Genomic DNA, 14,966 nt, shown 5'->3' on the forward strand with positions numbered 1-14,966 from the left:
TAGCTAAACTTTTTGGATCTGTGGGTGGATGTTTTTTATCACTTTGGGAAAATTTGCAAGCCATTATCTCTTTTAAATTTTTCTGCTCCATTGTTTCTTACCTTTGAAACTCTAATCATACACATATTAGGCTGTTTGATAGTCCTAAAGCTTTCTTAAGGCTTTGTTCCATTTTTTTCTTTTTTCTTTTCCTTTGTGTTTCAATTTGGTTAATTTCTTTTGACCTAACCTCAGGTTCTCTGATTGTTTTCTCTGCTAAGTATTGTCTTCTGATTATCACTGTAGCCTGGTTATGAACTGTCAAAGATTTTTTTTTCTGATACAGCATTTTTCATTTCTAGCATTATTGTTTTGTCTCTTTATATTTCTGCCTTTTATTGAAATTCCTCATTTGCTAACACATGTTCACCACCTTTCTGATACTTTCAGTATATTGGCCATCACTCAGTTTGGGTCTGATGACTGGTTCCTCTCTTAATGATGGGTTACATTTTTTGCTTCTTTGTGTGTCTTGTTTTTGATTGAATGCCAGACACTCTGCATTTAAAAGCTGATTTTGTAGGTTGGCTGTTGTTGTTAGGGTGTGAGTAACATTTATTGTGACTTCATATCCTATAGCAGATATCTATATAATTTTAATGTGTGTCTGTATACGTGTGTGTCTATTTATCTGTCCATGTGTCTAATTTTAAAGCCAACTTCACAGCTTTAAGGTAGTGATACCCAGTCATGGAATTGTGTTTTTCACTTAATTTTAAGTTTGGTCTTTACTGTTCTTTTTCAAAAACTTAAATTTTAATCCTCAATTTGAGTTTACAGTAAGACCTGAATTAAGCATAATCCAGTTTCTATCCTCCATTAAGAATTCATCCCACCTCCTCCCTGGAATTGTAACTTTGTTTCAGGGAAACAGGCAGGTCACAGGATCACCAGTATATCAGCAATTGAGAAAGAAAGAAAACACAATGAAGTCTTCCCAGAATTTATCCTGAGATATACTGCATTTTCAGCCCAGTCTCTTCTGTGGCATAATGCAAAGCGATACAGAACCTGACTTCAGGGAACTGCCACAGCCGCAGTCATCACAGATATACTTAATTTTCTTTTTCTAAACTAAATTTTAAGAAAACAGGCCCAGACATCTTAGAAAGATATTCAGAAAAAGAAAGATATTCAGTAATAAATGCTGAAAGGGGTGCCTAGGTAGCTTAAGTGTGGGACTCTTGGTTTTGGCTCAGGTCATGATTTCATGGTTTATGGGTTTGATCCCCACATTGGAGTCTGTGCTGACGGTGTGGAGCCTGTTTGGGATTCTGTCTCTCCTTCTGTCTCTTCCCCTCCCTTGCTTATGCTCTCTCTCAAAATAAATAAATGAACATAAAAAAAAGACTGAAAGTAAAAAGTATTTGGTGTAAGCTGGAAAATTATTAGTCATAGTGTTTAATTCTCTGTAGTTGAGCTTTTATTGAATCTATTTAAAAAATAAGATGTATTGAGAAATGAGAAATACATATTTTGATATAATCGTTAAAGGGTTGTTTGCTTTGTTGCCATCTCTTTAAATGCCCTTTTAAAAAAGATATTTATTTATTTATAAAAAGGTTTCATTAAACAAATTTTTTTTAACGTTTATTCATTTTTGAGAGACAGAGACAGAGCGAATGTGAGCAGGGGTGGGGCAGTGAGAGAGGGAGACAGAGCATCCGAAGCAGGCTCCAGGCATGAGCTGTCAGCACAGAGCCCGATGTGGGGCTCGAACTCAGAAACTGTGAGATCATGACCTGGGCTGAAGTTGGACACTCAACCGACTGAGCCAGCTAGGTGTCTCTAAAAAATTTCATTAAAAAAATTTTTTTTTTTTAGAGAGAGAGAGCATGAGCTGGGGAGAGGGACACAGGGGGAGAGAGAGAGAATCCTAAGCAGCCTCCACACTCAACATGGAGCCTAGCTCCGGGCTCAATCCCATGACCCTGGGATCATGACCTGAGCTGAAACCAAGAGTTAGGCGCTCACACAACTGAGCCATCCAGGCACCCCCTCAAACGATTTTATTTTTAAGTAATCTCTCCCTTGAGGTCAAGAGTTACACATTACACAGAGCCAGCCAGGTGCCCCAACAGAACTGTTCACTTAAGAAAATTTTGTTAGGGGGCGCCTGGGTGGCCTCAGTCAGTTAAGCTTCAGAATTCAGCTCAGGTCATGATCTCACGGTTCATTGGTTCGAGCCCCACATTGGGCTCTGTGCTGACAGCTCACAGCCTGGAGCCTGCTTTACATTCTGTCTCTGTGTGTTTCTGCCCCTACCCCGATCACGCACTGTCTCTCTCAAATAGAAGCAAAACATTAAAAAAGAATTTTTTTTGTTACTTTTCGTGTGGATGAGTTTTCTTATATTTATATATCATATATGCTTGTATATTATGGATAGGATTTTTTTCAGTGTGTGTGTTATATAATTAACCTACTTGGAATGAATAAACATTCTTTTTTTTTTTTAATGTTTATTTTTGAGAGAGAGAGTGGGGGAGGGGAAGGAAGAAAGGGGGGACAGAGGATCTGAAGTGAGCTCTGGGCTGCTGACAACAGAGAACCTGATGCTAGACTTGAACTTATGAACTGTGAGATCGTGACCTGAGCCGAAGTTGGATACTTTACTGATTGAGCCACCCAGGCTCCCCTGAATGAGTAAACATTGTTAAACAAAAGACTTAATTTTGTGATTGTTAGACTGTAAATCTTTGCAGTGCTTCTTAGAAAACGCTAGTTTCAACTTTGTTTCCAGTTAATCAGGATACTAGCTAAAGTTAAAATTTAACTTTCAGGAAAATTTGAGCACCTGTGTTCATGGAGGGCAGATAAATTTATTATTATTTATTAGAGAGAGCAAGCAGGGGAGAGATGCATAGGGGGAGAGAGAGAATCTTAAGCAGGCTCCACATTCCACACACAGTCCCACATGGGCTCGATCATGACCTAAGCTGAAGCCAGGAGTCAACTGGATGAACCACCCAGATGCCCTCCCTCCCAATTTTTTTTTTTTTTTTTAATTTTTTTTCAACGTTTATTTATTTTTGGGACAGAGAGAGACAGAGCATGAACGGGGGAGGGGCAGAGAGAGAGGGGGACACAGAATCGGAAACAGGCTCCAGGCTCTGAGCCATCAGCCCAGAGCCGGACGCGGGGCTCGAACTCACGGACCGCGAGATCGTGACCTGGCTGAAGTCGGACGCTTAACCGACTGCGCCACCCAGGCGCCCCCCAATTTTTAAAATTAGATACGACTTTCCTTTTAATCTCTATAATATAAAGAATTTTGTAAGTGACAGAGTTTTAGTGTTGTAACCAATACTTGGTTTTGTTGGCAAGCTATGATGATACCTGATAGTTTTTTGAGGGGTGGGGGTACCTGGTACATTTCTGTGACTAGCCTTGCCAGTTTTGGTAAATTACTTTGAATTTTAATAAATATTAATTGAATGTGAATTAGCATGGGGGTGAGAATTAAATATGAAAGAAGCATAAGACCATGTATTCTTTGTTTTTTACTTTATTGAGCATGTCTTCTGCCAGATATTACTCTGAGATTGGGAGGTATAAATTTGAAACATTTTTATCCCTTCTTAGGGGACACTCAGATTCTCACTCACAGTCTCTAGGCGGAATATAAGGAAACTTAACACAGAGTCGTACAACCTGAGGTGCTGGTATAAACTGGGTGTTCTGAGATTGAGAAGGGAGTTGTAAAGCTCATTCTTAAAGGACTAGAAATAATCAAGTAAAAAGGGGTGGGAATGTGACAGGCATTGCCATCTGAGAAAACAGTACTTTTAAAAGTATGACCCACTAGGAAACTATTCCCCAGAAAAAATTGTTAAATTGGACACGGTTTTGAATTTAATTTGCTAGCTGAGTGGGAGATACATAAAATGTTTTAATTCTGGATAGAAGATATGTTAGAAACTCTAGCCCCCAAGGGTGGGAGCAGGGACCTTCTTCCTGATGGAGGGTTTCAGGTGTATCAGAGCAGTATTTACCTAAGGAAATGGGAATGATGACAAGATTACAGCTACATCTTGAGCTTGTTAAGTCTTGAAATCTATCAATTTTTAGAAAGGGAGAGAAGGCATCTTCATGGAAGAGGTGTAATTGTCTTATTCTGTCCATGAGCACTCAAGAAAATACACTAGTGTCTAGTGTGAGGCCCAGAAGCAATCCTTACAGCTACTAATAGTCAAAAAGCAGAATTAATTTTATCAACTGTTTTATTGTCCGTGATGGTTCTGCCAGTAAGTTATCCCCAAACCTGGTCCAGAAAAGAAACCATGTACAATTTGGAGTGTATAGCTAGTGATAGTTACATACAAGAGCTGCTCGCATTTTGTCTGACTCCATAAATCAGTGATAATGTCCTGGTCTTTCTGTATGATCCAGCTATTAGGCAGAGAACCTTTAGGGAGTTAAAGCAGTTCAGTTGTATATGACTTATGTCTCCTGATAATCCTGTTCTGATTCCCATGGTCTGGTCTGGTTTTCCTTTTTTCATAAGTGTTGTGGTTCTTGAATATTTCCACATCTGCTCCAGAATATAGTCTTAAAAAAATGTAGAGTAATTCCTTGTATTAATTAAAAATGATTCTTTCTGAAGTAGAGAAATCTAGTCAAGGAGATTCTTTTGTGGAGGTTCTATCATTAATTCAGTATTTTTGAAGTGCCTAATATGTGCATGTTTTGAGACAATATCAGTGAATAAAATAGACTTACATACTTGCCTGCAAGGAGCTTACTTACATTCCACTGGGCCAGACAGACAATAAATATAATTTAAAAATGAATAATATGTTAGAAGGTACTAAGTGCTGTGGAGGAAAAGATAGATAGTAACATGGGAGTACTGCAGTGAGGGTCATATAGGAACTTTAAATAGGATGGTCAGAGTAAGCGTCACTGAGAAAGTGACATTTGAACAAAGACTTGAAGGAGGCAAAGGAATAAGTCATGTGGATATCTAAGAGAACAGTCCAGATAAAGGGAGCAGCCACTGCAGAATTTTTGAGGTAGATTTGACTCTGTCATGGTTGAGGGACAGAGAATCACCTTGATTTAGTGTAGTTAGAGGCGACAGACAGTTGAGGGCAGAGGGATAGTGGGCTTTGGGGAGGCCTTTTAGGCTTCTGTGAGTACTTTGGCTCTTTCGCTAAGTATAATCGAAAATAAACCCTTATAAGATCAAGTAGGCTCAGGTAGGATTTCCTCCCTGCACGGAGATCTAGGGTCAGGAGAAGGTAAGCAGTCAGAGAAGCAGCCCTCTTAACTTCTGGTTTTAGGCTAGCATAACTTAATGTTGTATCCTAGATGTAAGAGTATAGCAAAACAAATAATAAAGTTTTTTGCTGATATTTTCTACTTTATTTTTGATTATAGGGACTTTCAGTTACCTTGATGATGTCCCATTTAAGATAGGAGACAAATTCAAAACACCAGCTAAAGTTGGTCTACCTATTGGCTTCTCCTTGCCTGATTGTTTGCAGGTTGTCAGAGAAATACAGGTAAGTGGTAATTTTTAGTTAAAGTTTAGTGCATTTAAAAATTTAAAAAGTAAGAATTTGATGTATAGTGAAATAGGAAAAAAAACCCATTCTCTTATCTCTTATTTGTATTTTGTATAGCAACTGTTACTGCTTGGCTCACATTGTCTCTCTCACACACATACTTACATATGTTTATATATCTGTTACAGACCTTCTGCAATCTGTTAGACTGTGTATTCCTGGGATTCTGTGCCTTGTCTGAAACAAATCTCCATTGTCCATCTGACTTGCTCATTCGCCTCTTTTCCTTCTCTCTTTTGATGTCCTCATTATCTTCTTAGTCATTCAAATAAGGTGATATTTTTCTCTCTGCTGTGTCTCACCTTTACCATCCAGTTCATCCTTAACCTTATTTTTTCACCTGCACTATTGCAATAGCCTCTTTAATTGGCCCCTCTTCTTGTAGCATTTTTTTAAGTTTTCCATATTGTTTCTAGAGTAATACTACTAAGTTAAAGTTTCAAATGGTCACATCCCTGTTAAAAAAAAAACTTACACTGGTTCACCAGTCCTTACTGAATCAAGTGTAGACGTAAGGTGTGGTAAAGCACCTCGGCTCATTATCTCCTCCATGTCTCCTCCATACCAGGTTACTGCCAATTCATTGAATATACCGTGTATATTACCTATCTGTACTGTGTTTTTTCTCATGAGCTGTTACCTCCACTTCAAATATTTTCCTCTTTCTCACTGTACTGAAAGCTGTCTACCTGTTAAAATCTGCTTATTCTTCTAGATTGTGCTTAAATGCCACCTCTTCAATAGCTTCTTAATCCTCTCATCTTTAAAGTGCAGTTATATATAAATGTACAGAATTACTTCTTGAAAGCAGCAAATAGCCTTATGTTTTGTGACTTCCTTTCTTCCTTCAGTACACATTTACTGAATGCCTGCTTTTGAGCAGTGTTCCACTAGGGCTGGGGATAGGGATAAATACCTTAATCACTGTCCTCAAGGAGCTTACAGTGTAGAGAAAGAGTCACATGGGAAAACAGAGTACACTATCCATCAAACACTTCTTCCTGTGACTTAAGATTTAAAAAAATACAGCTTTCTGGCAAAGGAGTTTTGTTTCTGGGAGATTCTCTAAGGCACCAACATGTTACTCTAAGAAATATTTATCTTCCAGTCTAAATGCAGTGAGTAATTATAATGGGAGAACTATAGTTACATTTTTTAGAATAATAGCTTTATCAAGATATTCATATACCTTGAAATTTGCCTTTTTAGGTTTGCACATAAATGGTTTTTAGTATATTCAGAGTGTATAACCGTTATTACTGTCCTAATTCCTAAGTAGTTTCATCCCCCCAAAAGAAATGCAGTGCCATTAGCAGTCATTCCCTCTCACCCTAGCCCCTCGAAACCACTAAATCTACTTTGTCTTTATGAATTTGCCTATATTGGACATGTCATATAAGTGGAATAATACAGTAGATAGTCTTTTGTGATTGACTCTTTTCCTTTAGCATAATGTTTTCAAGGTTTATCAATGTGTAATGAATGAAGTGTTGGTATGTCATTCATTTTTATGACTTTATAATGTTCTGTTGTATTGATAACACTACGTTTTGTTTTTCCATTCATTGCTTGATGGACATTTTGGTGTTTTTCACTTTTTGTTTATTATGAATAATGGTGGCATGAACGTTTGTATATAGGTTTTTGTGTGGACATATTCTTTCAATTTTCTTGGGTGTATAAGTGGAATTGCTGGGTTGTCATATGGTAACTACGTTTAACCTTTTGGGGAACCACTAGACTATTTTCCCAAGTGGCTGCACCATTTTACAATCTATCCACAGTGCGTGAGGGTTTCAGTTTATCCACATCCTTGCCAACTCTTCTAATCTGTCTTTTTGGTTATATACATCCTTGGAGTTTACAGTGGGTCTCTTATTGTGGTTTTGATGTGTATTTCCTTAATTACTAATGATATTTAATATCTTACATATTTTCAAATACTGAATTGCTATCCCTATTGTGTATGGAGAATTTATTGAGCCAGAAGAGACACAGATATCCCATATAAAGTTTTACATTGTTTTCTTTGCCTGGTGACTTTTTAAAAAAAATGCTTATTTATTTATTTTGAGAGAGAGAGAGAATGCACGTGAGCACGACTCGGGGAGAGGCAGAGAGAGAGGGAGAGAATTCCAAGCAGGCTCTGGACTGTCAGCACCAGAGCCCGATGTGGGGGCTCGAACCCATAAACTGTGAGATCATGACCTGAGCAGAAACCAAGAGTTGGACGCTTACCTGACTGAGCCACCCAGGTGCCCTACCTGGTGACTTTTTTATTGGCGATAGCAGGTATTAGTAAATACCTCTCTGTGTGCAGGATACTGTTAACAATAGTGTTAAAAAACATCTCCATTTTCTTTTAATAGTTCTCATATTATTCACTGCTTCATTGATTCATCCAGAAAAATTGTTTTGAATCCCAAATTGCTGCTATTTTAGGCATTGCTGGGAATTTTCTATTTATTTGATCAGCATAAAGCATTAATAAGTGCATGGTGCTGTGCTCACTATATTCATAGCACCCACTAATAACAAAAGAGGAGATATGAGCTCCATTCTTGTGTGGGACAGTTGAAATATTTTTGTTCTGTAATTGCACACAGTACCCTTAAACTTTGACACTCTGGGTCTCCATGGGGGATTTGGTTGTGGTATTGGTACTGGTCTCCTTCCTATTCAGAGAAGAGTCAGACCTAGGGTCCTAGACAGGTAGATACCTTGACGCTTCCTGTAACTTTGTCATATTCGCCCATACATGACAGTACAAACTCAATTTTTCAGTTAAACATTCATCAAAGTGATCTAGTAAAACATATATAAATAATCCATGCACCCTGGGTCTAGAAAGCTTTCACTGAATATCATATTGGTGGTGGTCACAGTAGTGGGGAATGGCTGTCAGTGTTTCAATTTAGAGCAGAATTTGGTATCACTCATTCATGAGCTGGAATTGCCATGTAATAGCTGTGTAATCTTGTACAGATTTCTTACACTTTTCAAGCTTCCGTTTCCTTATCTGTAAAATGGGGATAATTAGCATTTAAGGTTGTTATGAGGATTAAATAAGATAATGCATTTATAATGCGTATTCTGGTTTCTGATACTCCATAAATATTTGATGCTGTTTATTACTTATTTGTACACTCAAATCACAATTTTTCACTGTAATATTTCTACTGTTTTTCCTGTGTTCCAAGTATTCTGTATTTACTATGGTAATTAAAAAATGAAAGTCAATAAAGGTTTTACAAAAAAAGGAGATAAATTTCCAGTTCTTGAGAGTAAAATTTTAGGGACCCATGTTTACAGGCGGTGGGAAGTCGGTTACAGGCTGTATTTGGTGGAAGAAGCCAGGTGCAAAATTGGATTTACTCCACAGTTAGAAGCAGCAGTCTTTGCCCAGTGCTGTTTTTTCACTACCGTTAGTGGTAGAAAGGCAGTACCATGATCACAAGGTGCCTTTCTGGGGCTCAGCAGCTGGCTTAGGGATGTAAATGAACTCTTTCTTTCTTTTTCTTTTCCTTCCTTCCTTCCTTCCTTCCTTCCTTCCTTCCTTCCTTCCTTTCCTTTTTTTTTTTTCTTTTTTTAAGATTTAAGAGAAAAAAATTTTTTAAAGTAACCTCTATACCCAACATGGGGGTTGAGATCAAGAGTCACATGCTTCACTGACTGAGCCAGCCAGGTGCCCAGGGGTATAAACAAACTTCTTGACATGTGCATTTCCAGGCTTCTCTTGTGTTGTTTGAACTGAAAGACTTGGGGATGACCAGAGGCACTTTATTGTGTTTCTTGTACTCTAAAACTCTGGTCTGAGCATATAGGCCCCTTTCCTCTCCATCCCACCCCTCCCCCCCACCTTTTTTTTTTTTTTTTTTTTTATCTCTGAAGCCTTGAATGTGCACACAGACGTTGTTTAGTTCTGAGGCTTTAGAGTCAACACCAAAAGTTTTGTTTTCTCCTGTCCAAGGTGAATTTTGTTTTATGTAATCGTATTTTTTTTCCAAGTATGCAAATGGAAATTCTTGTAAATTGAGATATACTCGAAGGTACTGTTAAGGAACCAACCATGAAGTGAATCCTTATGCAGTTTGCACTGTAAAATCCTGATATGAATATTTCTAGATTTCTTATTAAGAAGTTTTCCTGTATTTAGAGTACAATCTGTTCATTATAACTTAATAGGTAGTGGTTTAAGAACATAGAATCTGTAGTCAATTGCCTGGATTCACATCCAGGCTTTACCACTTACCAGCTTTATGACGTTGGGCAAGCTCTTGTAAAGTGAGGGTAACAATAATACCTACTTTTAGGTAGGTACTTTAAAGGTTGTTTAAAAGATCCAGAGTTAATACAAACAAAGTGCGTAGAATCTTGCATGGTACCTGGTAGGTGCTTTTTAAATGTTAGGGGCTGTTATTATTGAGCAGGATTTATCTAGGGCGTTGTGCTAGATAACAGACTCCAAGAGGGTCTAAAGCCCAGTAGCTGCCCACCAGAGGTTTGTGATATTGTTGGGGACAATGTTTAGGAAAAAATTAAAGATTAAATCTACGTGTGGTCACTTGTGCTTGGCGTCACACGATAGAGACAGATGCTATGTAAGAGTTCAGAGGAAGGAACAGGCCATCAGGAAAGCTTTAGAGGGGGCCACTGAGCTCTGCCTAGGCCACCAATGAAGAATTCTAGAAAGGAAAATGATCTGAGGGGAGAGAAGGAAGGCAGGGAGTACTTGGCAGGGTACCTTTGGCCTGGTATATAGGATTAGAGGTGGTGGGAACTCTAGTTCTTTTCTAGATGTAATCTAGGAGTGTAGTTTGATTAAACCACATAAGGAGATTAGGAAGCCTTAGTTTTCCTTACTGGGGATGGTTCCATACACCTTATATGCTGCCTAGAATGGATCTCTTTTGCTGGTGTGAGGAAGAAGTGAATTCTCTGGAGGAATTGAGTTGGAAGGGCAGTCACCTGGGTTCACACCTCCTTTCTGTGCTATATCTTTGCAGTATGACTTCTCCTTGGAAAAGAAAACTATTGAGTGGGCTGAAGATATTAAGAAAATCCAAGAAGCCCAGCGGGAAGCAGAGCGTAAGGCTGAGGAAGTAGAAACTAAAGTGAATTCTAAGAGTGGCCCAGAGGGCGACAGCAAAATGAGCTTCTCCAAGACTCACAGTACAGCCACAATGCCACCTCCTATTAACCCCATCCTTGCCAGCTTACAGCACAACAGCATCCTCACCCCGACTCGGGTCAGCAGCAGTGCCACGAAACAGAAAGTTCTCAGCCCACCCCACACAAAGGCAGATTTCAATCCTGCTGACTTTGAGTGTGAAGAAGACCCATTTGATAATCTGGAGTTAAAAACTATTGATGAGAAGGAAGAGCTGAGAAACATTCTGGTAGGAACCACTGGACCAATTATGGCTCAGTTATTGGACAATAACTTGCCCAGAGGAGGCTCTGGGTCTGTGTTACAGGATGAGGAGGTCCTGGCATCCCTGGAGCGGGCAACCCTAGATATCAAGCCTCTTCACAAACCCAATGGCTTTATAACCTTACCACAGTTGGGCAACTGTGAAAAGATGTCGCTGTCTTCCAAAGTGTCCCTCCCCCCCATTCCTGCAGTAAGCAATATCAAATCCCTATCCTTTCCCAAACTTGACTCTGATGATAGCAATCAGAAGACAGCCAAGCTGGCAAGCACTTTCCATAGCACATCCTGCCTCCGCAATGGCACCTTCCGGAATTCCCTAAAGCCTTCCACCCAAAGCAGTGCCAGTGAGCTCAATGGGCATCATACTCTTGGGCTTTCAGCTTTGAACTTAGACAGTGGCACAGAGGTGCCAACCCTGACTCCCTCAGATCTGATCTCCCAGATGCCTTCCCTCTCTGTCTTGTCTGTGTGCACAGAAGAATCATCACCTCCAAATACAGGTCCCACGGTAAGCCTTTTAAATCCCTCTTGGGGAAAAAATTCCCTCCGAATTAGAGCTCCAAAGATTTCTAAGTTCTTTTTTTTTTTAATGTTTATTTTTGAGAGAGAAGGAGAGACAGCATGAGTGGGGGAGGGGCAGAGAGAGGGAGACACAGGGGATCAGAAGTGGGTTCTGCACTGACAGCAGAGAGCCTGATGTGAGGCTCAAACTCATCGCGAAATCACGACCTGAGCTGAAGTCAGACGCTCAACTGACTGAGCCACCCAGGAGTCCCCAAAGATTTCTAAATTCTACCTAACAGTTGTCACCTCACATTCTTCTTTTTAAGGTTTAGGATAAGATGGGACGTGGCTGTATGGACTTTGCTTATGTATGTTCTGGTTAGTTTCCTGAGGTCAAAGGAGTGTTAGTAACCAGGAGCTAGCCTGGTTAATGTTCCCTTGTTCCTACCTGCATCTTTTTGGTCTTCCTTCAAAAAGATAATGTATATCATGCATGAATGGTGTTTTTCTGATTACTTTGTTTCTTTCTCTGCTGCCTTTTTTTAAAAAGGCTTTCTTTCTTTGTAACTTTTTATTTACTTTTTCCTACTTTATTCATTTTTTTGAAGGTTGCTTGGTACTCCTCATTGTATCTTGTCCCTGCTTTCCTCTTTCCTTCTCATTCTGCCCAGAAGGTTGGTTCTTGTGTGTACTATAATTTACCTAACTTGGTTATGGTTCTGCAGACTGCGTGGTGCCTTAGTAACTGGGAGATAATTTGAATCAGAAGTCCGAGCAAAAGGTAGAAATTTGTCACTTTTAAACCTGCAGATTTTATTTATTTTTTTATTAGAGAGAGAGAGAGAGCATGAGTTGGGGAGAGGGGCAGAGAAAGGTGGGGGGGGGGGGAGAGAGAGAGAGAGAGAGAGAGGGAGAAAATCTTAAGCAGGCTCCATACTCAGCGTGGAGCCAGACTTGGGGTTCTATCCTACAACCCTGGAATCATGACCTGAGCTGAAGTCGGGTCAGATGCTCGACTGAGCCACTCAGGCGCCCCCAAAACCTTCAGATTTAAATCCTGCAATCACCTTTTTTTGCTCACTAGTAAGAATCCCTACAAAGGGAGGGAGAGGGGAAGGTTGGAATTCAGATTAATGTTGAAAGATGGATTAATGATAAAAGTTACAACTTGTATTACACTGAAAATCTGATTTTGTCATATTCAAAAAAGTTGTAAGTCCTTTGTCATAAAGGGTAGGCTTTTGATGTGGTTTCAAGCAGCACAGAATAATACATTGCATTCTAGAATAGAAATCCTAGAAGTCCAAGAACTTTTTGCTATACCAGCTCACAGATTTTTTTAAATGACAGCATATCAAGAGACTATTTATTTAGAGCCAGAAAGGAGCCTGATTATATTAGTGGGATATCTGTCAGAGACCATAATAAGCCTGGTATTAGCTGGTAGAAAGATGAGCCTTGGGATACTTTACAGTAAGTGCCTAAAGTCCCAGCAGTAGCATTCTTGGTAAATGACTGTCTCTGTGAGTGCTCCCACTGTCATAGAACTCACTTTTGTTTATAAACTTCCATAGACCTTGTCCCAGATAAACTTTTTTTTTTTAAGATTTTATTTTTTAAGTAATTCTCTGTACTCAATGTGGGGTTCAAACCAACAACCCCGAGATCAAGAGTCACATGCTCCACTGACAGCCTGCCAGGCACCCCGTCCCAGATAAACTTGATAGTGCATGACACTCTAGTGTTATCTCCTAGGAATGGACTTCATCCTAATTCCTCCTGGTCTGGTTTTGGGCCTTGGTCAGGAGGATACTCTTCATGATTCAATGTATGCTGTGGAGAAATTAAAAGCACTCTGGGAAACATTAGGGATCCTCAGCCTCAAGTCCCCCACCCCCAACCCGCCTTAAAATTACAGTGACCATTTAGAGACCAAAGCTGATAAACTAAATGGTTCTCAGACCAGAATGCCTGTCATTCTCTGACCCACCTGATTGTGGAGTTTCTTTCAGGCCCATCCATTTCAGGGTGGGAAGGGGACCTGCTTCTTGCTGGCTTGGGATTTTCTGCCTTCAAGGGGCAAATAAACAGAACTGAAGTTCTGGTGTTTTTCTAAGGAAGTCATGGCCCTTATCCCCAAGAAGCAAAGCCTGATTTCCATCCTGGCCCTTGATCTTAGTGTGAGTTTTTGAGGCCCATGGTGAGAACAAAGCACTTCTCTTCAGGATACTTAGTGACTTGAGGATGGGGGAGGGGAGTAAAGGAGTTAACTGGGCTGTATACACTGTTTATATAGGAACTCAGGGAAGGGTTCTTGGAATTTAGTTCTTGTTGGCTATTTTAGGCCTGATGTTTGGGTCTCACTTTTCAGATTCTGATTCCATGTTTTAGTGTTTATATAAACTAATCTTAGAAGTTGAGAAGTCCATGGATTAGCTTTAGAAGAATAATCTTGTAATGCGCCCTTCTTCTGAGACCAGCATAGAACTGCCTGACCTAGCCCTAGCCATGCTTTTCTTACTCTATGTCAGCCTTTTGTGGACCTGGCTCTGCTCACTGGTTAGTCTCACTCTGCCATTGGGGTTCTCTTTCTCTGGGTATGGATACATTTCTTACTCTTACACAGTTGATTCAGCAAAATACTTTGCCTTTTCCTTATACTTCTGAATTTACTAATTTGGCCAGTAAGCATTAGTAGTGCCAGTTTGCTTTGGAAGTGTATTTTATTATTAAAAAAATACATATTTATTTGAGAGTGAGTGTGTATGTGCAGGAGAGGGGTGGAGATAGAGGGGAGAGAGAACTGTGAGATCATGATCTGAGCCAAAAGCAAGAGATGCTTAACTGACTGAGCCACCCAGGTGCCCTCCAAAAGTGTATTTAAAAATTTTTTTGACATATACTCTCTTAACTTTTATGTGTTCACATCTGTTTATCATTTCTTCTGTTGCCATTGCTTTAATACTTACAAATCCTTCTGTTGTCTCTATTTTTTTTTAATGTTTATTTTTGACGGGGGAAGAGAGAGAGAGAGAGAGACAAGAGACAGAGAGAGAGAAAGAACACATGAATGGGGATGGGTCAGAGAGGTAGACACAGAATCCGAAACAGTCTCCAGGCTCTGAGCTGTCAGCACAGATCCCAACGTGGGGCTCGAACTCCTAAACCGTGAGATCATGACCTGAGCTGAAGTTGGCCATTTAACCAACTGAGCCACCTAGGCGCCCCTGTATCTCTAGATTTTTTTAAATGAAAATTAAAAAAAAATTTTTTTTTTAATCTTTATTTTTGAGAGAGAGAGAGAGCAAGCGAGCATGAGTGGGGGAGGGAGAGAGAGTGAGGGAGACACAGAATCCGAAGCAGGCTTCAGGCTCTAAGCTGTCAGCACAGAGCCTGACGCGGGGCTCGAACCCACAAAT

General features: G+C 39.8%; 1 protein-coding gene across 3 annotated transcripts in view; it reads left to right on the plus strand.

The window, feature by feature from the left end:
• The window catches only part of UBAP1 (ubiquitin associated protein 1), a 61,915-nt gene that overhangs the window by 38,736 nt on the left and 8,213 nt on the right, over positions 1 to 14,966 (plus strand). For all 3 annotated transcript variants that reach the window (XM_025913959.2, XM_086683387.1, XM_025913965.2), the window contains 2 exons: positions 5,422 to 5,546; positions 10,616 to 11,551. In XM_025913959.2, the coding sequence (XP_025769744.1) occupies positions 5,422 to 5,546; positions 10,616 to 11,551 (1,061 nt within the window). The remainder of the gene's footprint in view (positions 1 to 5,421; positions 5,547 to 10,615; positions 11,552 to 14,966) is intronic.

The sequence above is a fragment of the Puma concolor genome, chromosome D4 (genome assembly GCF_028749965.1).
Source record: "Puma concolor isolate L17-30 chromosome D4, mPumCon1.1.hap2, whole genome shotgun sequence".
Lineage (NCBI taxonomy): Eukaryota > Metazoa > Chordata > Mammalia > Carnivora > Felidae > Puma > Puma concolor.